Source organism: Cinclus cinclus, chromosome 25, assembly GCF_963662255.1.
Source record: "Cinclus cinclus chromosome 25, bCinCin1.1, whole genome shotgun sequence".
In the NCBI taxonomy this organism is placed as follows: Eukaryota; Metazoa; Chordata; class Aves; order Passeriformes; family Cinclidae; genus Cinclus; species Cinclus cinclus.
Window position 1 is genome coordinate 561,367 of NC_085070.1, and position 24,332 is coordinate 585,698.

The 24,332-nt window shown below is 41.0% G+C and overlaps 1 protein-coding gene across 2 annotated transcripts in view; it reads left to right on the forward strand.

The window, feature by feature from the left end:
• Positions 1-8,779: 8,779 nt before the first annotated feature.
• APLP2 (amyloid beta precursor like protein 2) overlaps positions 8,780-24,332 on the forward strand; it is a 52,669-nt gene continuing 37,116 nt past the window's right edge. The window contains exon 1 of one of the 2 annotated variants that reach the window (XM_062508778.1): positions 8,780-9,466. In XM_062508778.1, the coding sequence (XP_062364762.1) occupies positions 9,386-9,466 (81 nt within the window). In that variant the 5' untranslated portion in view covers positions 8,780-9,385. The remainder of the gene's footprint in view (positions 9,467-24,332) is intronic. The other variant, XM_062508779.1, reaches the window with a different exon arrangement.

Here is a 24,332-nt window from a genome sequence, read left to right on the forward strand (position 1 = left end):
TGGCACTTTCTTTGAGATAAGAAAAACTACTTGCTTAGAATGATTTATGCTAGAAAAAAAATGTAAGGGTTTTTTTTTTAATTTTTTTAGGATGTTATTGGTTAGGTTTGATTTTTTATAACTGGTTGTCCCAAACAAAGAAAGATAATATAGTTGGCCAAAATGCGTTAAGTCTGTTTTCCATTGGTTTACCTGTGATCCCCCCAAACCCTATAAAATCACATGTGCGATCTCCCATTTTTTGATATATTTGATATAGTTCATCAACCTGATCCCAGGTTTACACCCCTCTAAACATAGACCAGGAGCTTAGCAGTTACGTGCTGTGATCTGTAGTTTTCATCTCATGCTGATGCAGTTCCATCCTTTGCTGGGACAAGGTTTATGAAAACTGGTGGATGTGACTGTGTCAGTGTTCATGTGCATAGAAGTGATTCTTTTGAAGGGTTATGTAAAGATACATTTTCCAGAAGACAGAAGAAATAGAAAGAATCCGATTGTGTTACTTAAGGCCTGATCATGCAAGGAGTGGAGCACTCTGAATTTTAAATGCATATTAGAGCACTTGCATGCCCTGGTCCCTGTAAGGTTGCAGGGGTGTATCTCTGTGTGTATGTGTTTAAGCATAAATTGACCTAAGGACATAATTATATATGCTTATTTTTCCCGCCATAAGAAGTAAAATGGTAGTTATGAAAAAGAAAGAGAGAAAGGGAGATGGAAGACTTTTGCAATTGGGTAGTGAATATTGATTTAACATCTTTGCTAAGCAGTTCCTTTTTTTGATTGCTTTTTAGCCTTCCCAGTTGACAAGGAGCTGGCAAATGGGCCCGTCATCCAACTGTATTTTCAGTAAGTATGTAAAAGGTCTCATTAGACTTCTTAACAGAAATGAGGGTGTTATTTATCATACCCAGTAAAATATTGATGTGTTTAAATATGCTGATCTATGAGATTTTAAGAAATAGAAAACCTGGTAAAATTTTGCCCCTGTTGTTTTCCACTGAGAGTAAACCAGGTAGTATGTTGAGGAAGAATTAAGGCAGAAGCAGTTTTGAGGGAAACAATTAAAATACAGATAAATTAAGATGTCTGCTGACCCCAAGAGTCTGCATTCATGTGGCAAAGGATTGATTACTCACACTGCAGTGCTTTCTGATGTATATTTTTCCATCATAATTTCTCATTTTAAATTCAGCTCTTAACTCCCAGAAGGGAATTAACTACCAGCCATTTGCATTTTGAAGTAAAAGCTCAAACCTCAATAGAGTGATCTACTTAAGAATCTTTTTCTATAACTTAGCCAATGAGCTACATCTTGGTGGAGACCTTGGGGAGTCAACCAAGTGACTTGGACAAGGCAGGAAAGCCTAGAGTTGGAGGAAGCCTTTTAATTTGCTTCCAAAACTGCTGAATACACTGATATCAATGTGAAGCTCTCCTGAAAAATGGTGTTTTTCATTATTTTGGGGCAAAATGTCTTTAATGTTGGGGGAGAAAAGGGATCTTCAAGCCTTGGCAGGCTGTGATGGTAAAAGGCACAGGCTGTTCTCTCTTCCCATGAGGGAAAATAATGGTAAAATAAAAGGAGCAACTTCAAATTCAGCCTTTGCAAGATATGGGAAAAAGACTATTGGAAAGTTGCAGGACAGGGATTTTGTTAAAGATCTCTCAGGAGCTGACTCATCTTCTTAGAAAATGTGATTCAGGAAGAGGCTGTTCTCCCCCTCAGGCCACAGGTTTGGGGTGGAAGTTGTAGGCAGTCCCCTCCTTCCCTTGGAGACATTGGCATTCAGTTCCTACTTACATGACCTAGTTCTTTCCAGCTGTGTCCTGCTCTTTGCCTTTATTCAACTGACACTGACTTCAAATACATGTATTTCTTTATTTCTTACTGCCAAGAGAACCTATCTTCAAACTTCTTGCTGCCTTAGGAGTTTAAAAGCTGCCAAAGTTCTGCTGCATCTTATTTCTTGTGGGACTCCAAAGAGCTCTCTTTCAAAGGTTATAAAAACCCTGAAGCACAATATAAAGCCTCTCTCTTGAATGAGTTTGTAAGTCAATAGTGCTGTAGAGCCCTGGGTGTATTTGGGGCACTGAAATAAAAATCTTGTAGGTCTGCAAATATTAATTCCTGTGCCTGGGAATTCCTGTTTCCCACTGATTTTCCTCCAACTCTCAGTTGAAGACCAGGCTGCTACTCAGAAAAGCCTGTAAAGCTCCTTCCCAGCGCCCATCTGGTGACAATGCTAGAGGGCAAAGCTGCAGGTCCTGTGTCTCCAGGTGTTGAATTTCCAGCACCTAAAGTCAATATTCCCCTATTGAAATAAGAAGGATGACTCGATGTTTGAGAACTGTGAGGCCCCAATGATGATTGTAACAGGAAATGTCTTAATAATTGTTTAAATAGAATGCTACATTCTGCAGCCTTCTGTGCTGATACCAAATTAAAGTAAGGAGGGGATTTTTTGAGTTATTCTGCTTTTAAGTGCTACAGGAACAAAAAGCGCTTAAAGGTACCATGCAACTGATGGAAAACTACAGTTCCCAGTAATACGTATTATCAGACATGATGTGTCTCCTGGACATTTTAAATTCCTTATTGCCTGTTCCTGTGTTATAAGTGCCTTCCTCATAAACCCTGTTCTTACAAACTGAGTAACTGCTCAAACAAGTGATTGCGGGTGAAAAAAAGGCAACTTTGGTGTGCCATGAAACAGCTTGTTAGCACAGGCAATTCCAGGATGTCTGATGGAACAGGTGATGAATCAGACCTGACTGCAGAGGGAGGGATCAATTTTTTGCTGTTGAATTACACTTATCTTCAAAGATGCAAATGATTCCACATTTATTCAGCAGGACAAGTCTTGAGGTTTTTATATTCCATGTTGTTCATTGCTGTGCCATTTGTTACAATGATTTGGCTTTTAATCTACCAATGACTACTGAATGAAGAATTAATCATGAATCAGACCTCTTCTGTTGCTTGCCAATAACATAAGACATTTTTATTTTCAGTTTCAGGTTTCTTTTATAGTAGAGGACAAAATAACTTCCGAATGAAAAGAAGTTAAAATTATTCTTCTCAAACAAGTCTCCTGCATCAATGCTTAATCCTTCCATTATGTCTGATATCATTAATCATTCTGCTGTAATATTTGACACATAAATTTGTGGGACAAATTAGGATCTAATATAAAAGCTGCAATAATACTGACTTATGTGGAACTGCAGCTAATTATAACATATTTGAATTTTCATCTTTCATGAAAGACCTCTATAGAATGAACAACTTTTCATACTGCTGAAATGACTGAGATGGGCAAGCAGAGGAGGAGTGAGGGAAGGAACATCCAAGGACAACAGGAGAAATCTCAGCACCATAATGAGCCGGTATCAGTTGTTGATGGATTCTTTTTAATTGTGGGCTTTTTGTCTTTCAGATGGCTTATCTACCACAGCCGTGGGATTCAGCTTATTGGAGTGGTTTGGTTGCCTTGATACAAGGATGACTGATTCTGCCATCTTCAGAGGTTAAACATAGCATTAGTCTTCACAGATGGACTAGAATAGATAAAAGAGACAGGATGCCATTGCAGGAAGATATGTCACCAAGCAAGAGGATGACAGTTAAATATTTTCTGCAAAGCAACCTCTCCTTCCTCTCTCCCCACTGCATCTTTACTGTGCCTTTACTTGTAGACCTCTAGACCCTTGGTCTTTTGAGTTCTCTGTGTCAGGTTCAATGTTTGTGTTCAGTTCCTTGGAGAAGCATCAGGCATTACTCTGCCAGTGAGATCCTGCCAGTGCTCAAAGCCTTGGATCCATCTGGAGAGAGAAAATGAGCAGCATAAATTCCCAGTTTGTGTATTAGCTAAAAAGTTGGTTAGTTTCTGCTATTTCTGCATTTGGGAATCCTCAGTCTGAGTGTGGGCTCATTACTTTATTGAATTATATACTACTGAATTATCAGAAGTAATTTCTTTTCCTGGGAAGTGAATTCTATATATGTGCAACTCTATTCCCAAATGGGTTCCTTGTGTCTCTCAGATGTTGCTTTTGCCTTGGATAGTCTTCAGAAAACCAAATTGTCCTGTTAAGTTCACCATTGGTTTTGCCCCTCATCCAAAAATGTGAGAAGATCATAGATTTAACAAATTTTCTGGATGCTGAGATTCATATGCAGAGTGTTGAAGAAGCAGCAGCTTTCTTTATCAGCCACTGTCTTTTGTGCTGCCCTTAAGCATTCTGGATTGATGTATTTTTAATTTTCCAATGGAATTGCACCCTTCTGTACTAGTGCTTCAGCAAAGTCATAATATCTCCAAACCTAACAGAAGGGTTATTTTTAAGTTTTCAGTTTTACAGGAGTATTAATGCCAGGCTTGTTTCCTTAGCAGTCTGTTACATGCTGTAGGCAAGGATTGTGCTGTTTGAGATGAACACAGCACAAACTGCTGTGAAGATCTGCCCACTTCAAACACCTCAGTGGACACCAGAGGAATGGCGCTGTTTAGGCATGGACTCGGGCAGTGGGAAAATGGCCATCAAGACTTAAGGGTTTATAGGTATAATGAAGGTTAGATTTTTCTCCCTTCCTCACCAATCCCTTTTGAAGAAGTCTCTGGGCAGAAACAGAAAGTCTTGCTGTCCAGCACCATTTACTCTGTCACTTCTTTTCACAGATTTCTGTGCTGCTTTTCTTCACATCTGCAGTTACTCAATTTATCCCTGTTTTTATGGTATGGCCCCACTTGCAGTGCATCTGTTCTTAGTTATTCTCCATCCTTTCACTCTTTTAAACTTCACCGTATTCCCCTCGAAATCACCTTTATATGTTTTAGGCTCCTGTCTGCCTCTCAAGCCTTCTGTATTTTGTTACCCTCTTTCTATAGAGCATCTTTATTCTCACTGTGTTTCTTAAGCCCAGTTTCTTCAGCAGTTTCCTTCATCTCACTGCTGCTGGACTTTCTACATCTTGTCCCCAGTGTATTGTCATTTTGAGTCACAGATGGAAGACTGAGCTGCAAGGGTGCAGGAACCCTGGACTTCCCCACAGAAGTGCTGCAGCCAAATACAGATGTCCAATTGCAGACCAGACTGGCAATCTTCTGATGTTATTTATGGGTCTCGAGAAATATTATGTCCCACATGCACTTAAATAGCTGGATGTTGGATCAAGTTTGAGTTGGCTAATAACAGTTTTGCATTGCTTTCTGCCCCTTACACAGCTTTGGTGACAGGTAGAGGTCTTTTCTGAAGGGCAGGATGGCTCCAGGTGAATTCGGGCAGTTAGTTGGGCATCATTTGTGCAAGTTGTGCACTATATTTTTCCTAGAAGCTTAATATTTCTTATATTGCTGAATTGTGTTCAGCAGTAAGAATATTGGAGTATGATTATGATACTCCAATAATAAGCAATAGGGAGTTCTTTACTTAATCCCACCACATTCTTTAGTTGTTTCTAATTTCAGTTTTCATTCTACCTCCTAGACCCCAGACTGACTCAATTCCACCTCTGCAAGCTCTACCTTGCACATACCTGTCAGAACTATTTACAAATTATGTGAACCCCCATTTAAATCTTTAATCAAGTTTAGCTGTATAGGACTACAGTTCACTGGCTAGACTAATTTTACGCTTTAATTTCAGGAGAATGGTGGGAATCTTCAAAGATTTTCTCACATCTCTGAACTCATTCTCTGGGTACTGACAGGATCTCAATGCATCAGTTTGCTAAAGTTTCTGCTCCCAGAAACTTTAATGGTACCAAATGCATTCCTTGATGACTTCTGTTTCCTCCATTTATCAAGATTTTAACAGTACTCTTACAGAGCACTGTTACGGAGGAATTTGGAGAGGGAAGAATGTAATTAATCAGTCAGGATGGCAAGCTCTGCTCTATAGGGTCAGCCCAGGCACGGAGCCACTGTGTATGCCTGCATACAGTGGTCTTTTGCCCTCCGTGCGCTGCTTCTCGGAGCTTGCCCGCTCACTTACCTCCCACAGTGGGTTGAATCGAAGGTCCCTGTTCAGGCGCCACTTGTTACGAGGAGCGACCAGAGTCAGACACGTAACACTCATAGAGTTATGGTGAATGCTCCACTTTATTATACAAGCTGTTGTCTTTTACAGAGTTCTGACATACGTGCATGCGCTCATGCGCCTAATACTATTTATTGGCTACAAGTAACTGTTCATGCCCCACGACTACCCTACTAATTGGTTACAGCATTTTATGTTTACGTTCTACTTTCTTGCTCTTGTGATTAGCACATCCTGGCTTGCTTTCTCACTCTTGCCACCTGTTTATCTCATTCTCAGTCCAAGGCCAGCATGCCTTTGCTAGCACTAAAATAGCCCAATTTATCCCAACACTGCAAAGCAAGCTCTCTGTGGCCTCACTGGCCCAAAACTCCTCCACAGAGCACATTTTTGCAATCATAAATATGTGCTTTCTGTTTACACAGTCATGGTCTTGCAAATGATAAGGGGCAAAGATGTTCACTTGAAACATTTCTTACAGAATAAACACTGGCAGCCAAAGGTGAGGATGAGATTCTCAGTGCTTCATTAGCACAGATATCCTGGAAAAGGGCACTAAGAGCTCCAGTACTTGGGTAAAATGGGATTCTTGGAAGTAAATATAAGCTGTCACCTACCTAACAGGATTAACAGGAGGAGAGGTGTCCTAGGGAATGCTGCAGCCTTGTAGCATTGATTCAAACTGGTGCTGTTGTCACAGGCAACAGACAAGTACCAGTGCTCATCTGAAATAGACGTGCACTGAATTAAACAGCCATCATGAGTGTCACCATGCTTGCAGTGACCTGCTGCTTCTGTGTGGATGGGAGGCACCTGAAAACTTCCCCAAAGCCTTGCCATGCTGAAAGCCTGCAGGGTGCTGCCAACTCGTGGAATTCCGTTTGCATCTTGCTGGAGGCACTTATTTCAATCTCTCTTCCTGCCACCCTGCAATCATATGAGTTTAATTGCATGTAGAGCTCCTGATCATCACCAAGGAATGACCAAGATTTTGGAGATTAAACCTTTTTTTCTGGGGACTTTTTGCCCTGGTAGGGCTGATCTCTGTATGAAGGGAAATGTGTTATTCTTCAAACCTTGTTTTCTCACTTGCTTTTTAGGTAGTGAACTGAGCACCGATGGCCTTGCTCTTAAAGAGGAATATCCTGTGTTGAAGCCTCTCTGCAGGACTTCAGCTCTTACACCCCGGTGTATCTCAGTGCAGGACTAGGAGCAGGTGAGAATGTAGTTGAGGTTGTACCTCATACTTATCTGAGAGACTTCCCCAAGACTCACCAGATTTAAAGTTTTTCAGAAAAACAAGGATAACACTTTTGAGTCAGTGCTGTGAACATAAATTCTCACTAAGCACTACATAAATATTAGAAATAAATTAATTTATGTAGCACTTTAAATACTATATAAATTCAACCTCAAATGAAAGCCCCTACCAAAGATTTATAAAGAACTTGTACATTTTGGACTGCGTAGGAAAAAAATCCCTCCTTTTTAAGTAAAGGGAAAAGCCTGTCTCAGAATGTCTTGTTATTTACTCCTGTATTCATATTGCACATTAAAATATTTACATTAAAATGTGTCCATTTTTAAAAGCAACCTGTTACTTCATTTTTCAACAGAACTTGGCCAGGCTAAAAAGAAAATTATATATTCCAGAAGACTGCAGTAAAAGAGATTTAAGGATTTTCAAGTAGTATAAGAAAGAGACTATAATAAGTGACCAGTGGACCAGTCAGCACTTTTAATTAAAACTGAGCTGCTTATTGATCTGTTGTACAGATTCACTGCATCTGCAATATTTCAGCAATGTTCCTATTTCAGAAAACAGCATTTGTAAGAGCCAGAAAAGAATATGGAAGTTTAGAATGGAAATATTTTATAACTGTGACGTTTTATACTAAGGTCTTTTCTATCCCATTTGAGAACCCATATCTTCACACAAAAATGAAAACAAACATATGGAATCTCTAGGATATTCTATCCTTGTCTAGTGGAAGGTGTCCCTGCCCATGGCACGGGCATGGAACAAAATGAGCTTTTACAACCCAAACCATTCTGTGATTTCATGATACTGCTTTTCTAAATTAAAGCCAATGGATTCACTGCATGTCAGTGTGGAAAAAAAAATCCAAGGAGTATAACATATATTAGCATTTTTAAAGATCTCATGTTCTTGAAAACAGTGGGATCTTTAGCAGTTGCATCTTCAGTGTGGACATTTCTCATCCCTGAACTGACCGATGTACATTTCCATTGGGAAAACCTAAAAAGGGGCTAATAAATGGTCTGCACAGATGTGCAAGGTCTGTGGTATCAGCAACTGCACCTGGTAGATTTGCTTTGTTCCTGAAGGGTTTGCTTATTTTAAAATTCTAATTATTTAAAATTTCTGAGTGACATAGTAGAATTAAAATACCCTCAATGCAAATTTGGCACAAAAACCTGGGTTTAAAGCCAGAAATGTGTCCTGAAATAGCAGCACCAGCAGTGACAGAACATCTGCACTGGAAGGAACTGCTGCCATGCTCTGATTGAAAAGAAACACAAACTGGAGGTGGTGATGGCAATGTGTCTGTTTTTTTATTAAACACGTGCATGTTGTTTAAAGTTTATGGAGAGCTGTGCTGTGTTTACAGAACAGCATGTGTGGCAGCACATAAATATCTTCCAGGTAGTGCCTGTTGAGCACCCAGTGTTGGCAGCAAGGAATCATCAATGAATATCGTTTTTGTGTCATTCAATAGCTGCATTTTAAGGGGGGGGGAAGAAAAAAGAAGAAAGACGTGTTGAGGTTTATTACGGCTGAGAACTTGCTGCTTGCATACGGGTCCAGGGCTTTGAGACTTCGAGGACAGATGCAGAGATGGTTTTTCGAGTGGGAAACATAATTGTATTATTTTTATATGAGGAAAACGTCTCATTCTGCTTTTATTACCCCAGAGTGTTCTTGCTCACCGCAGTGTTGGGGTGAGGCGTTTTGCCTGCAGACGGCCACAGAGGCCACGGCCTTTTCGGGTCTCGCTATGCGGAGTTTCACCGGGAGACTGTTTTTTTTTGGTTTTTTTTTGTTTTTTTTTTTTGGTGGCAGTCTGGGGTGACAGAGGTGACAAGGAGCGGCCACGCCCCAGCCCCGGCTGTCCCACTCACGGCTCCCGGCAGCCATTTCCCATCGGGGGGGGCGGTGCCACCCTCCATGCGCCTCGTCCCATTGGCTGATAGCGTCGCGGGGGTGCGGTCTCTCGATTGGTGCATGCGGCTGTCACTCTAGGAGGGGGAGTGGCCTGGCGAGGCGGGTCCCCGCGGGGGCGCTACGGCCGCAGTTGCGCTCGGGCGGCGGCGGGTGATGGCGGCCGCTATGAGCTTTGCGCTTTTGCTGCTCCTTGCGCTCCTCGGGCCCGCGGCCGCGCTCGCCGGATACATCGAGGTGTGTGGGGGTGTGCGGGGGCGAGCAGGGTTTTCCCGGGGGTACTCGATGCGCAAGCGGGAGGTAAGCGGGATTTGGGCTGTCTCTGCTGGTGTGGAGCCACCTGGAGATTGTCCAGCCTCTCGGAGTCCTTCCCGGGGTGGTGAGTTCGTGTTTTACCCGTGTTTTCGGGAAAGCTGTATCCCTCAGGCCGCTCATCTGGACAGGAGTTCCGTCTTACCGGGATGCTTGTGCTTGTTTTCTTGGGGACGTAACCTCGGCATTCTTGGCACGGGAGCAGGAGCGGCCGGCTTCGGGTGCGTCCAGAAGCTTAGAAGACTGTTAGAGGACTATTCCCTAGAGAAAAACCTCGGTTAAACGAATGCATTTGGTTACTGATGCATCCATAATAAATCTTTGGGTTGGAACTGGTACCTCGGCTTTCAGGGAGGGTGCTTCAGCCAAGTAAAAAGGCGATGCATTTCATATAGAAATGGCTTAAGTGCTCGTAGAGGTCTGTGTATATGTGTGTGCATATATATACACACACATGCACACATACACGGCTATATATTACCTCTGTACGTGCGGAATACGTATTGTATTTGCATATATGAAAATAAATATATGGACAGAGGGAATTCCAGCTTTATCCTAAATCCAAAATCTTGGTGTAATCTAGCTCTCCAAACAACTAGATGAGTAGGAGGAAATCTTGTGCGTTTAAAAACTTGACACTATAACCTGTCTTATTAGAGGGAAGGAGCAAAGTATGTGCTGAGCTTCAGAAATGGTATGTAAACAGAATTTAATAATCTACGCCTGAATGTTTTTTGGAAATGCAAAACAGCTGCATCTGTCTTGTGCAGGTTCTGGGTTATTTAGGGATGGATAAAGAACGGGCTTGTGGCTATTAGAGCAAGCTTGGTTAAGCAGAACTTCTATCTCAGTGTGATGCAAAATTCTAAAGCTCTAAGCTAGTGGTAATTCCTAACTCGCAGTAAACGTGGTTCTTGGGTATTTTTAGTGTGTGTTGTATGGAATTGGTCTAGTCCATGATTTCTGCTTGTTTGGTTGCTATTGAGGAATAATATTCCACATACTTTGTGTACCCATCCTTCTGTTAAATTTCTGTAAATCAATGGAATGTGATTGATAACTATTTGTGTAATAACTTGCGTGGAGGTTATCTTTTAGGAAGGATAGTGGAACTGCTGAGAGAGCATGGAGCTAATGGCCACATCAGGTTCCTTGCATTGCCTTCATTGAAGGGGACTGTCGTGGCTGCCACTGATCAAATATCTTGCACCTGTTTGGCAGCTCCTTTAGTTGTAGGTCAATTCCTCTCTTACATCCGAGACAAATTTGGCTGCTATGCACATCCGTTCTGGAATCTGCTCCTTAGAGACATGTGCCATGAAAAATCAGCTTGGAAAACAAATCTAGTTGTCATTTTATTCCAAAGCCTGGTGTTTGTGTGATCAAACAGATCCTGGGTTTTGCCCGTCCCAGGACAGGCATCGAGGGAGGGTAGCCGTGTCACACCTTGACACTCCAGGAGGGGCCAGCAGCCCCGGAGAGCGGGTCACTGACCTTTTTGATAAGGATTAAAATGAAAACGTTCCTGCAATTCAGTTTGCATCCTCTAAAGGCATGATAGCTACCTTTGTTTGCTGGCATAATATGTCAGCTGTGGCATTTTAATCCTTATTTTTTTTTTGCATCCTCTCCCATTGTCTTGTCGGTGGGGGGACTGCAGCTCTCAAGTCTCTGCTGCTGCCAGGTTTGCTCAAGAACAGCTCTCGATGCCGAGTTTAGGAAGTAAATGCTTCTGTTCTGGGTCTTACACTGTGGTCATTACTAGATTTTAACAGATAATGTGATGAAAAATATACAAGCAATTTATTTTTTTCAATAATCAAGATGTCGTTTGAAATTTATGGAAAGCATGGAAAAAATGTCTGCAATTACTAGTTCAGCTGGATTGGCACCGTCCCATTAGGTAGATTTTCTGTCTCTTAGCTCCCATTCCCTGTCCCTGGAACGCCTGGTAATCTTCTTGTAGACTACAATGCTTTTCTTTCTGCCCTGCCCAGAAGAAGGGGAGTGGCAGTTTCTTTTTTTCTCTGAAATTGTTGTATCCGAACTCTTGACACTCTTGGGTGTTCCCAAGGGCTGGTGCTGGTGACAGTCGGTCTCCCTTTCAGATCATAGTGTGGGGATGGTTGATAACCTCTGACAGTCTCTCTTCCAAATGAATATGAATAGAAGAGTTTAGAGAAATCATGTATCCCAACAATTAATGTGTTTCCATAGCAGTATATGTCTGAATTTTACTTGTTTTGCTTGTGAAGTCCCCAAGAACCTCAAACAGGATACTGATGCCAACTGGAAAAAGAAAACAAATCTATGCTAATTAGATCTGTGTTCCAGTGATAAACTACTTCTGCTGTGTCCTCAAGGCCTTTATTGAAGGTGCAAAGGTTTTTTATTACTTGACCTTTTGTGTAATCAGATCTAAGGCAATGCAGACTTGATACTGCCTTGTTTTTCTTTTTTTTTTTTTTTTAATAAGGTTTGCTGTTTTTGCAAAGCTCTCTTGGATGTTTATATCTGTTACCTGCCTGCTTGAAATCACCAGGATTTGGGGGAGGGGAAAAAAAAGGTGTGCTTTGCAGCAGAATTTCATGTTATTATTTTTGTCTTGTATTGCTTAAATTCTCCTTGATAAAAATATCAGCCTTCTGCCATTTCTGCAGACCTTGGGGACTTCTAATTGCCTGCTGCATCAAACAAAGAACTCCACCTAGGGAAATTTCCACTTTGGTGTTTGAGTCCTGAGCAGAAGCAGCTCAGGAAAATTCCAGTCTTGAGCCTGTGGTCTTTAGTTTGCTCTCAGTTCCTAAAGCTTCCCAGTGTTAGTAAATGCAGCTTCCTATGAAGGTTATTATATGCAGTGCCTCTTCTAAGCTTCAATAAGCTTCTCTGAAGCAAAGATATGGAAATAAAGCAAATCTGATACTGCAGAGAGGATCTGAATTTTCTGCTGCAGTGTACGATGGCACATGAAGGTAAGTGTTCCTTTTTGGAGGATGCCTTCAGCTCTCCTTGTTTCACCTGTGAAATAATTATCACCTCTGTTAAATGTTATTTAGGCATTAATAGTTCTACCAGGGATTTAATGACTTTTTTGTTAATGTGGTCATTGCATCACCTGTGAGTTACTCAAAAGCTGTTCTGTAGGTGGCTTTATCTGTATTATAATTACGCACTGGTGCTCCTCTAACACCTGGGAGTGAAGGAAGGATTACTGCAGTTCCCTGTGCTCTGCACCAGTTGTGCTTCTCTCTTAGATATGCCTTGTAAAACCTCTGCCATTGCTTTTACCTCTGTGTGTGTCTTTTGGAGGCATATGGGCTCAATCTTGGAAGCATAAGTCACTTTGACTGCAGCATCAGCTTCTACACATGCACTTAAACCAAAGCCTTCTTCCTCAGCTGAAAACAGAAGAGAAATACACCATCCCGAACTATTTCTTGTTAGAAGGCAAGGCCTTTCCCTCTCTTTCTACACTTGGGCATTTCACACTCCGCTCCTTAACTCCTCAGGCTTTCGAAATTGATGCAGTCCCTCAGACTCTTGGTCTTGTGCTTCTTCTGTGCAGTAAAATCAGGTGTCATTGTTAAGTTCAGGCAGTCAGCACCTCTGAAACATGGTATTAATTTAAGATGATGCTTGCTCTTAATTGGAAGGCTTTGAATACACAATGGCCTAGAAACCCTTCTGGTGAGGCTCTTAATTCAGAACTGTACTGGAACTTGCAGGATTGCCCCCTTTTTTGTTTTCCCGAAACTGTTGTCTGCACCCATTATGAACATGTTCTACTTTCTCTACTTGCAGTGAGTTTGTCACAGTGAAATGGCATCTCCTACCTCAGGTTTTACTTGCTGGGTGTCTTAAATGGAGTACTTCGAGCTCTGTGACTATGCATTAGCTATATTAACTTTATAATTTGCTTTTGGATTTTTTCCTATAGGTGCCAGTAAGTCTCAGGTTTGTGGGGAGAAATAGGTTGACAGTGTTGTGCAAACTCTTACAATTTTTCCATATATGTAGATATATATCTACATTTCCGTATGTAAATATATGTATCTACATATATGTAGATATATAGTTATTGTGTGCTTAATAGTGTGAATTAGAAAGTAGTAAGAAGGAAGATGTGAGTGGAGTAAATTGTCAGGTTCTCTTCACTGTGAATTAACCAATATTACCCTCAGAATAGGATAGAAGCAACTTTAGCCTGTTAGTACTGTTGGTTATATAGAGCAAGTGGTAATTCAGGGTTGGTGCTGTAGGAGCAACACTCACTCCTGAGGGGCAGTGCACAGGGAGAAGTGTGTTTTGGCATACATAATTTGGCTGGGGTTTTCTTTGAGAGCAATTTCTTAATATGAGATTAGATGTCTTTTAATTTATTAATTCCTGCAGCTGTAAGCAGGGAGATACATATACATGCACACAGACACATTTCACATGGAGATCTAGCTTTTGAATGACACTTTTTTTTTCATTTGTTCAGCACTAGATTTACTACTTTCACCTCCATCTGCCTTCTCAGTTGAAGTTAAATATGTACTTGTGATTGAGTGTTCTCTAAGCTATACTACCTTATATGAGAACATGGAAAACCCACGTACCAAAGAATACAGGAGAGTACAGAAATCCACCTTTTAGCCTGGCTTTTTAATGTCTATGAGTTCTAATGCTTGCTCTGAAGGATTGATGTTTAAAATGCGAAATTTTTTCCTTATGTGCATTTGTAGGAGTTTTAAGTTCTGACGTGAGATGAATGATCAAAACACCAGTGTTCTGCAAATGATGGTAAACTAATCTCTCTAGCAGCCAAACCCAGCCTGCTTGGCTTTATGTAATCAGGTGTCCACCTGATCAGGAGCACATGTGGCTAAGCTGCTTACCAGCTCCTCATTTGGAGGTATTACAGGAATGTTTTCTATACAGCCAGTGGGGAAAAGGGTGTACTCCTTATTCTTGAAAGAGCAACCTGTAGATGAACTAAATTGAATTCTAACTCCTTGTTGTCATGTTTGTCTGCTGTGATAATGCTCTTGGACAAATGAATGTATTTGCAGACCTTCATTTTGGTTAATATCTTCAGTAACCTCCTAGTCACTCTTAACTAATGTGCACAGTCAAATGCTGGTAGTTCACGTGGCATTTGGTGATTTATTTCACTTTCCATTTCGCTGGTGACAATGGGAAGTCAAATCATGAGTTGGCACTCCGTTTCCTGATGGAAAGCTGGATGAAGCATGGTCCAGAAAGCCTTTTGTTCTCTGCAACAGGCAGTCCTGGTTCATGTACATATGTATGTATTTATTTGATTTAGAGATCTCTTTTGGCAAGACAGCCTAGTAGTCTGTGAGGACTGGAGCAGCTGGGGTGTCCTGATGTTGGTGTATTTACTGCAATGATAGTGGCTTCACTTGAGCTGTTTTTTTACTGATGATTTGTTTCTCAATATGACTCCGTTGGATTGTACGGTAACATCTGTTAGCAGTGGTTTGAGGGAATTTTTAGTTCTCAACCTGCAGATCAGTTTAGTCTAATCTTCTTTGCCAGTGCTTTCTTGGGGGATTCTTCCTCTGTACCTTCAAAAGTCTCGTCAGTTATTTCTAGTGCCAGTATTTCCTGTACAGATGAGCTGTGGGGTAGAATGCTATGGCTAGACAAGGCCTTCAGCTGATGAAGCAGGGTCTGAAGTTGTTATTCCATGCAGCGTGTGAGCTTCAGAGGAGCTTATGGAGAAGACAAGTCAATAATTGTTTGGCTTGGATGGCTTCACTGTGCTTTGAGACTAACAGAAAATCATTATCAAATGATGACTTTGAGCTCAAGTTTTTCAAGCTACTAAGTATAAAGGGCATTAAAATTGTCAGCATAACTGCAGCCTGGAAAAAACCCAACAAAACCCATAGAAGGTGGGAGCTGTGCCTTGGTTCCCATTTGTGCTGGAGAAGCATTGGGGTGAGGCACTGAGTCATTGGTGTCTTATAGCTGTTGGCAGTGTCACCGAGCCATGGTATTGTGCTGTGGTCCAGCAGATGATAAACATGCCTTAGCATTCAGATCCTAGGCTCTGGCTCCGTGACAGGGATGCATTTAGGTAATTTCATACAGTAAGCTTCTCTCTAATAAAATTACAGCAGTGCAAAGTCTGTTTTGATCCAGGTCAAGGAGAGGGACAGACAGACACAGGCATACCAAGCTGGCTGGTGCTTCACTTGGCTCTAACAGCAGGTTGAAACTCTGTGAAATTTCCATTAAAAAGTAGCTAAGTATCACCTCCTTATGGATGACTTCATGTTTAAATAAAAGCAGTGTTTAATATTGAAAATTCCTGTTCTAATTTAGGTCTCTTTTCCTCTAGCAAACATTTTCTGGTTATGTTATATTTTCAAATGTCTGAGATGTTCTGAGGTGTGGGTTGGAGGGTTGGTTTCTTTCAATTCTTGCCTTAGTGAGAATTTTGTTGTTCTGTTAACATTCTACTATAGCAGGGCTTGCATTTTCTCATGAAGATACTGTGCTTGGGTTCTTTAACTCATCACCACAAAGCTCTAAATGGAACCAATGAGGTGAACTCAAAAATCTTCATCTGGTGATGTTGCAGTCATGAAACAGAGGTTTAGTAAACTACTTGGTACTTTTCAGTAGTTGCCTTATGCTAAACTAACTTCAGTACTGAGATGCTTAAATCAAAAGCCAAATATTTGCATTTTTAATCTTTGGGCTTTTCTTTAAAGACTCTCATGTTATTTTTAGCTCTAGCTCCCTGCCAAAAGCTTTGTTCCTTTTCTTTTGGATTTTTAGTTGATGAATCCCACTAGTTATGATGTCATTGCATAGTGTGAAATGATAGCAACAAAGAGAAAAATCTTACCCATACCATCTGTTACATAAATATTACGTACTCCTGTTAGATTCCAAGCGGATTTGGATTGCATATTCGCAACAGCAGCTGTCTCTGCTTAGATGTATGGTGCCCTCTAGCATAAAGCTTTTAATCACCGAATTCTCTGTATGGTTTTGGATTTGATGTGACACATTGCCAGGTCCAAGTTTAGTTGTGTTTTTTTTTAAATCAGTGTTTAATCTCCTGTCATTCATATCAAGCCTAGTAACTTGCCAAAAATGGTCCTAGAGAAATCTGTATGAATTAGGATAATTCACTAATACCAAGCATTGGTTGACTTCTTACACTGGTTGTCTTACAGTAATTGTGTCCTGAAATAGAGAGAGGCAGATTTGCTTTAATACCATATGTCTTCATCTCAAAAGATGCAAAATGTTGATTCAAACTTGTGGTCTGTGTTCTGAGAGAGTGTATTGGCATTTGAACGTGTCTATCCCTATATAATTTATCAATATCCTCACTGAATAAATTGAATTTGATAGGTGTTTTGTTTTATGCTGCGAGATCACAAACGTGTTTAGAAACGCTAAAGACGAACGAAATGGTGTCAGGATCCAAGCAGAGCACTGAGCCTTCCTTAGCAGCCTTGGTCAAAGATGAATTCTGAAATGCAGGATACAGCAGTGTTTGTGCATGGGCTAAAATGTGTTGCCTGCCAGGAAAAAAGGAGACTGAGAAATTGTTGAGGGTGCATGTTATTGTGGAAACTGGTTATTACTCTTGGATAGAGCAGGATGCTTACAGCTCCCATTTGGACTTGGGATAAGATTTAAGTACCTCTTAAGTAGTTTTGAGTTGCAGGGTTTCAATAACCACTTAATTTCCAGAGGCTTTAAGTAGAGCCTCAGTGCTGGAAATGTCAGGCAGTGGAGAAGGTTTTCCCTTGGTAACCAGCCAAAAAATTGAGACTTTTGCATTTACAGTGTATTGATGTTAGAGCTCAGCCTTTGGGTATGGATGTAAATGATGTTGTGGCTTTCCTGGGCAAGAGCCATATCCCAGGAGAGGCTGAGGGAATTCTTGAGGGCGTCACAGAATGAAGTTGTGGTGCTCCTGTGGGTGTGTGAAGTTTGGACTTGGGACAGAGTATTGCGTCACTGCAAGAGACACTGGGGAAACAAGGGAATAAGCATGTTCCTGCCCCTGCCACTCCTGATAAATGCTGTCTTGTTCAAATTGCATCAGTACTTGCCCTGCGACAAAGCCACTCAGTATGTGGATGTCCTGTTTAGGGCACAACCGCTTTCTCGGAAGCAATTTCCCAATAGTTGAGGCAGAGATGAATGACCTGCCAGAGCAAAGGCTAGATGTGATGGAAGAGTTTGCACTTCTGTATCCCTGCCTTGGCCGCAGCTGGCTTTGTGGGCTGGATCACCACTTGTCACCTGTTCCGTCCCTCTTCTTCTGCCTATGTACTTATGCACTTGTCTTTTTTGTTATGCACGTTTGAGTTTGTGAATAAGGACTTGCATTAATCACAAGAGCTGAAATCTACTACCTGTGTTTGAATCCATAGTTCTGTGTTTTATGTATAGTGGTTTTAATTAATCCCTAATTTTAAATCCTTGTATCTTGCTGCAGAGTATATCTTTGTTTCTCAGGTTAAGAGACAAAAAAAGCATAAACCAGCTGAACTCTCCCTGCATAACAGGTCTTTCCCTTTGCATCCTGGATGCCAGGAAGAGGAACTAGAAGAGCTGAATTCCTCACATAGTAGGGCTTTTAAATGGCAGGAAATCTTCTTTTAAATTTGTTTAAATGTAAAACCCACAGTATAGACAAAAGGCATTTTGAAGTTGAGGCTGAAATTCCTGAGTTTGGATGGATTTGTTGCACTCCATTCTACTGAGCAAGCTTTTGCAACTTGCTTCACATGGGAATTAGTGTGATGAGGAGAATACTTTTCAAAGTATGACTGTATGGGGGGCCTTTGACAGAGCATCTACAGCATGCTAATTCCCTCTTTCACTGTAGGGCCCTGAGTAGAATGCAGCATTGTAGTCCTTTTGTAATAGATGCTGATGGATTTCAGGAGTGATGCTGTTCTGAAATGGCCACTGTCATGCTTTTACTGGTGCGCGTGCTAACTGCTAAACTGGGTGCTCAAAGGAAAAATATTATGAATACACCAAGGAAAATTTTGGGCTGCAAGCCTCATGTGTAGTGTAGCAGAGACATGAGGAGCATTGCTTTCCAAGACTCTAAGTGGCCTTTTGCTCCAGGCAAAAGCAAAGATGGCTTGACTTCATTTGCATTGCTGTCCTTAGTTTGGCTTTTTGAGTTTTATGTCATAGTGTTTAAAGATTTTTGCAAAAATCTGAATCATTATTCCTCCTTTTTAGTTGGCTGATAACTTTACTCATAATTTTCTGTTATTTTATTTATTAGGATGTGATTCTTACATTTATTTTGATCTTATAACTGGGGGCATAACAAACCTTTAGCCGCAGCTGGCAGCAGCATTAGAAAAGATGAATTTAATGTGCTAAACTTTCAGCAGCTCTTCCCCTCATGTTGACTTGGAGATGTATTGCCACTAAGAGTCCTTTGTCTTTTTTTTTTAAGAGGATGCTGCTGACCTGCTGCAAGCTGTTTCTCAGGCCATAAAAGGGGCTGATTTTTGCTGTTTATAACAGCAAGCTTTAGATACACCAGATTAAGCAAAACAGATTTCTTTTTGTTTTGTGGTATTTGTCTTGGAATGACTGCTGTGCTTTGGAGTGGCTCTTCAGATAGATCTCTGAACAGCATCCATCTCACATTTTCTATCTACAGCTTGTTCAGGATGATGCTCTTCACTGATGAAGAGGATTAAAATAGTCATTAAGCTGCCGAATATACCAAATATCCTGTAAGTAAAGATATAGACAGAGTGAACATGCTGTAGTGATAGTCTGTTGGAATGCATCAGGATGGGAACATCTTTAACTTGAGCCAGATTTGAAGTGCTCGTATCACAGAAAGATGAAACCAGGGCTTAGTTTGCATATGGAAATGCTTGGCATGGTGCTGTCTGTAGACGCACTTTCTTGCTTTCATTTTTCTCTGCTGTGTTTGAGTGGATAGTTGATCCCATCTGCTTCACCTTGACTTCCAAGTGCCACTCAAAAGGGTGTGCTTGGCACTATTTGTTTGGATGCTTCCTGCAGTGAATTAACTTTGGGAACAAGCCAAAGCAGAGGACTGTTCTTACTTATTCCAGCCTCTCTTGGTTAGCATTCGCATCCTTTAATTGACAGGCATAACTATGAAAATACAGACAGCCTCTAATGCAATTGTGTGACAGAATAGTTGCTCCATTTGCCTTTATTGTCCAGGCTGTAGAGTCGCCCCACAGCCTTGACACCCACAAATCCATTTTGTGCTGGTTACCAAACCTGTTTTCCTCCTCCAGCAGGTACTGCAATGAGATGCAGAAGTTCTCCGTGCAATATTCTCAGAATATTCCAGCCTCATAACACAAATCCATGCAGTACTGGTCCCAGTACTGCCCAGGCAGTCTGGGAATTGTGCAGGGAGAGACAGCCTCCAGGATAATTGAAGCATGGTCTGATAAGGAATTCATTTGGGCTCTCAGTGATTTTTTTTTTTGTTTTGTTTTGTAAGGTATCCAAAGTCAGTATATTAGAATGAGATATGCTTCTGGCTGTCTCATGCTATTGCATCATCAAGCTAGGATTTTAGCATAGCTTTCTCATGTGCTGCTCTCTTATGATTTGAGACATCTGAATAGATTCTGTGGGGCTAATCCACATCAGTGATTTGCCAGATTCTGGCGAAGTTAATATTTGCAGCTGAAATGTGTGCATAGCAGGGTTTCTCAACTGAAAAAACACCTTTGTGTGGGCCATGTCTGAAGTCAACCAGTGAAACACAAAACCACCACTCCCTAGGGTTAGAACTTTATGCAACATTTTTGTCCTTTGACTTTGAGAAAGCACTACTGAAATGACTCAGCCCATGGGTAGGAAAATGGTGAGTGGCCAATTGCATCAATAGGCAGATCAATCTACCCTCCAACCACTGTCCCAGCGATTGGATTTGCATGTTAAGTCACCATTTCCATTGCTGTCCTTGTCTGCTTGTGGGGTTAAGGAAATCAAAACTTGTTAATGGTCAAGGCTGACCATTTATTTCTTTTTTGTTCAAGCATGTCTCCTAAAAGCATATGAGCAGGTAAAGAAAAAGCATCTCTAAGAAAAAGTCAATAGTCACTCCTTTCCCTTTTCCAAGAAGAAAAATAAAGAATTATTTTGAATGCTTGTGTTCAAAACAACATATCTTCACAGTTTTCTTTACAGTTCGTCCAGCTGATCTTTATACCAAAAAAAAATTTAAAAAAAAAACCTGCTATGATGGATGGCCTGAGCAAAGGGTTTAAAAAAGAAATCAAAAAACACTAGTACATTCAGAGGCTTTGAAGTGATGGAAGTTCTCGGTGGACACCGCATCTTTAAGGCATAACAAGATTGTCTAAAATTGTTCCGCCTGCTCTTTTTCAGAGAGTGATTTCCCGTGCTGTTACAGAACAGGCAGTTTTTGCTTCCACCTTTGGAATAAAGCTTTCAGCGCCTGATGGCTGTATGCTTAGAAGCCCTCAGTGAAGTGTCAGATTATTTAAAACTCATTGAGCACCTGACCATGAGGTGGGTGTAGCTGCAGCATGTAAATACTTCCACTAATCTTATGGTCAATTGTATTTCAGCTAAGCAGACAGAAAAGAACCATGTTCTCTACCCTACCTTGAAATTTTTCAGAAAACGCATAAAGAAACATCAAGAAAAAATTATCAGTGTACACAGGGTTCATTCTTCCCACTGAAACCTGGGAGAGACTATTAACAAGTTAAAATCTCATTTTATCCAAGATAAAAATCACCTCTCCCATTTTATTTTATTTCCATGCAGTGCTACACAATCTGATACAGCTCAGTAGAGTGAAGAGCTATAAAATTCAGCATAAGAAATTCAGGTGTTCAACATGTGAAGCCGGGTAAATATTCTGCAGTGGTACTCCTGAAGTACTGGAGGTTCTAGGCTTGCTTCTGTGGAGCTAGTTTTACTTTCTGGATCAGCAAAATCAGTAATGGGCATCTAAGTCCAGCCATCTTGAGTCTATTCTATAAATTACCACTTAATTTTCTAATAGCATTAGGCAGCTACTCTAAGTAGAGCTCTGCTGCTTCCTGTGAAGGAACTAGTTAATATGTCCATTAGAGCTTGTGTGCAAGCCTAGCTGTGGGGTAGTGCTGTGACTGTTAAACCCCAGCTGATGAATTAATACTTCAGAAATAAAATGCTGCTAAATTAGTAAGGATTGCTTTGAAAGAGTGGGAAAAATTGAAATACATTAAGCCATTGCTGAGGTCCTTTACTTTCTGTGACCCTGCTGCTGACAAATTTTGGGGTACTTTAGAAGGCTTTTTGTCATTTGACTTCTCATGTGTCAGACTATTTAATGCAAGTGTTTGAGTTGTAGGGAATGAATGGAAGTCTCCTTTTCACCCTCTGCTTTCGAAGAAGGTAAATTGGGAGATTTGAGCCTGAATTCTGCTGATAGTCACAGGTTTTTTGAGGACTGTTTGTCTGTGTGTGATAAGCTTAAAAATGAACAAGAAAGTCTTTTGCCCTCGGACTCCTGGAAGTAAGAAGTAATGCTCGGAGCCTTCTTCCTGCACTCCAGCCTCTTCCATACTGAACCAGGGTGGTGCTTGGCATTCTTCATTCTGCCCTTGCTTGAGGACTTGCTCCCTCACCTTCAGTTTGATGGCAGTAGTGGAAGGCAGCTGACAGCCTTTCACCACTTTTATTGCTGGGATCAGAAATAGCTGCAGTCAGGAAAATGGAATACTGTTTTGGTGACAATTTGAGATGGTTTTGCAAAGTTAATTCTCTTGCATTTGTTTTTTTTGCTGTGAGTGGTGGGAACTTTTCCTAATGGGCAGCTAACTGTAAACTAAACTTTGTTGGCACAGTGTTCACATTGAAGTTTTCTTCAAGGAAGAATACTTTGTTTACAGGAGCTGAACAAACTTATAGCATCAGTATGGGAATCTCTTTTAAAAAGTGATTTCTGCATATCCAGACATTAAAGGTTCTTAAAAGATTTTGTTTTGTATGGAGCAGTCATGTAAGCTGCTGCCTGAAAGATGCTGCATACCAACTCTGAATAAATAACAGGGGGAGGTGTATGGGAAGATAGTTTTGGTTTAAAATCCCAATTTCCATTATTTTTAAATAGATTTACGAAGAGCCAGAGTTGTCCTGAGTATGTTTTCTCAGTAACGTGTACTGCCTGCTGACTATTTTCATAGACTTGAAACTTGTAGAAGTAACCTGTGCTTTTGGGTTGACTCACAAAGTTTAAAGTATCCTCAGTTTTTATGTTGAAAACAACAAGGCTATTCCATAGTTTTTTTGGTAACTTGTTAGTTTTGGTCTGGATCAGTGTAAGTTTGGCAGAGCTCAGGGGGCACCAGCAAGGACAAAAAGAAGCCCTGTGTTTTAACTGTGTTTTCCAGTTTTCAAAAGGTGATCATTAGCATGGTTGGAAAGCAAAGACTTAAAAAACCTCATGGTTTCCTCTGCTGATCTGAATTGTTTGGAGGACAGAATTACCGATTAATTGGGTTGAGTTTTGGGTGGTGTTTTTTTTTGTTTTTTTTTTTTTGTTTTTTTTTGTTTTTTTAAACAGAAGATTGTGAATTTAAGGGTGGAAAGCAATAGGCATGACCCGCGGAGCTCCAGCATGGTCAGAGCAGGACCTGTTGGAATCTTTCCTGTGTGTGTTGGGAAGTTGCTGTGTAGCCTAATTGCAGGGCTTGAAAGTCCCGAGTAAGTATTTTATCATGTTTAAAAACAAATGCCGTCTGCACATAAATAATCAATCTGTGATGCTGAAAACCATCAGTAAGGGGAGGGATACTTGAACCAAACTCAGACTGCATTGCAAACCACATTCGTGCTTGTTGCCCTTCTTTTGTCATGCTTTTCTCCCCACCCCCCAGGAATTTTTTCACATCTGCATGTGCTGGTCTCAGTGATCCTTTGTGCTATCATCAGTTCATATTAACAATCAGCTCAGAAAAGAAAGACCTGAGGGTTAAACTTTTCAGACACCATTAGACCATAGCTGCTGTCCTTAAGTTTTGGTTTGGATCTCCCTTCTGGTAGTCCAGGAAGGCAAAATTGCCCCATGCCCATTTTCTTGGTAGAATATTGGTGAATGTGTAAACATTAACTTGTACTCAAATTTTTACTTGCTGACTGGCTAACAGGACATCTTGGGTCTTGGTGCCTCAGATGCCCAAATAATTAATGTGGGAAAGCAGTAATTAGTAGGGCCATGCAAGACACAGTGATGACACAGATTAGAGGAAGGAGATGAGCATTAAACCGAGCTGAGATTATTGCTGGGTGACCTTAGGTGAGTCACTTGACTTTGTGCCTCAATTAAGCCCAGTGATAAATAGGCCTGGCTCCCTGTGCTGGGATAGGACTTAAGGTGGCACCGTAAAAAGGGAACTTTAAATACTACCGTGGCAGTGTTCTGCTACAAGGGGAAGGAAGTGGCCATGACTCTCTGTCTGACACAGCTTGGAAATTGTCCCTGACAACCTTGTGACACATGGAAAGCAACCTGGCTGATTAAACCCTATTTCGAACTACCTGTATGCTGTGCGAGGATTTATCAGTGTTCATGCTTTCCTCTTCTCTCACCCTTATTTTCAAGGAGGCTTTGTATTAAACTGTTCCAGTCCCAGCCATTACACCCAAGCTGTATTTTTGAAAGCTTGAGGCCCTGAAATTAATCTTTTTCAAAGGACACAGTTCTGGGTACAGTAACATTTGTTCAGGGAATATTCCAGTGGAGTTATGAACTTTGTCTCTC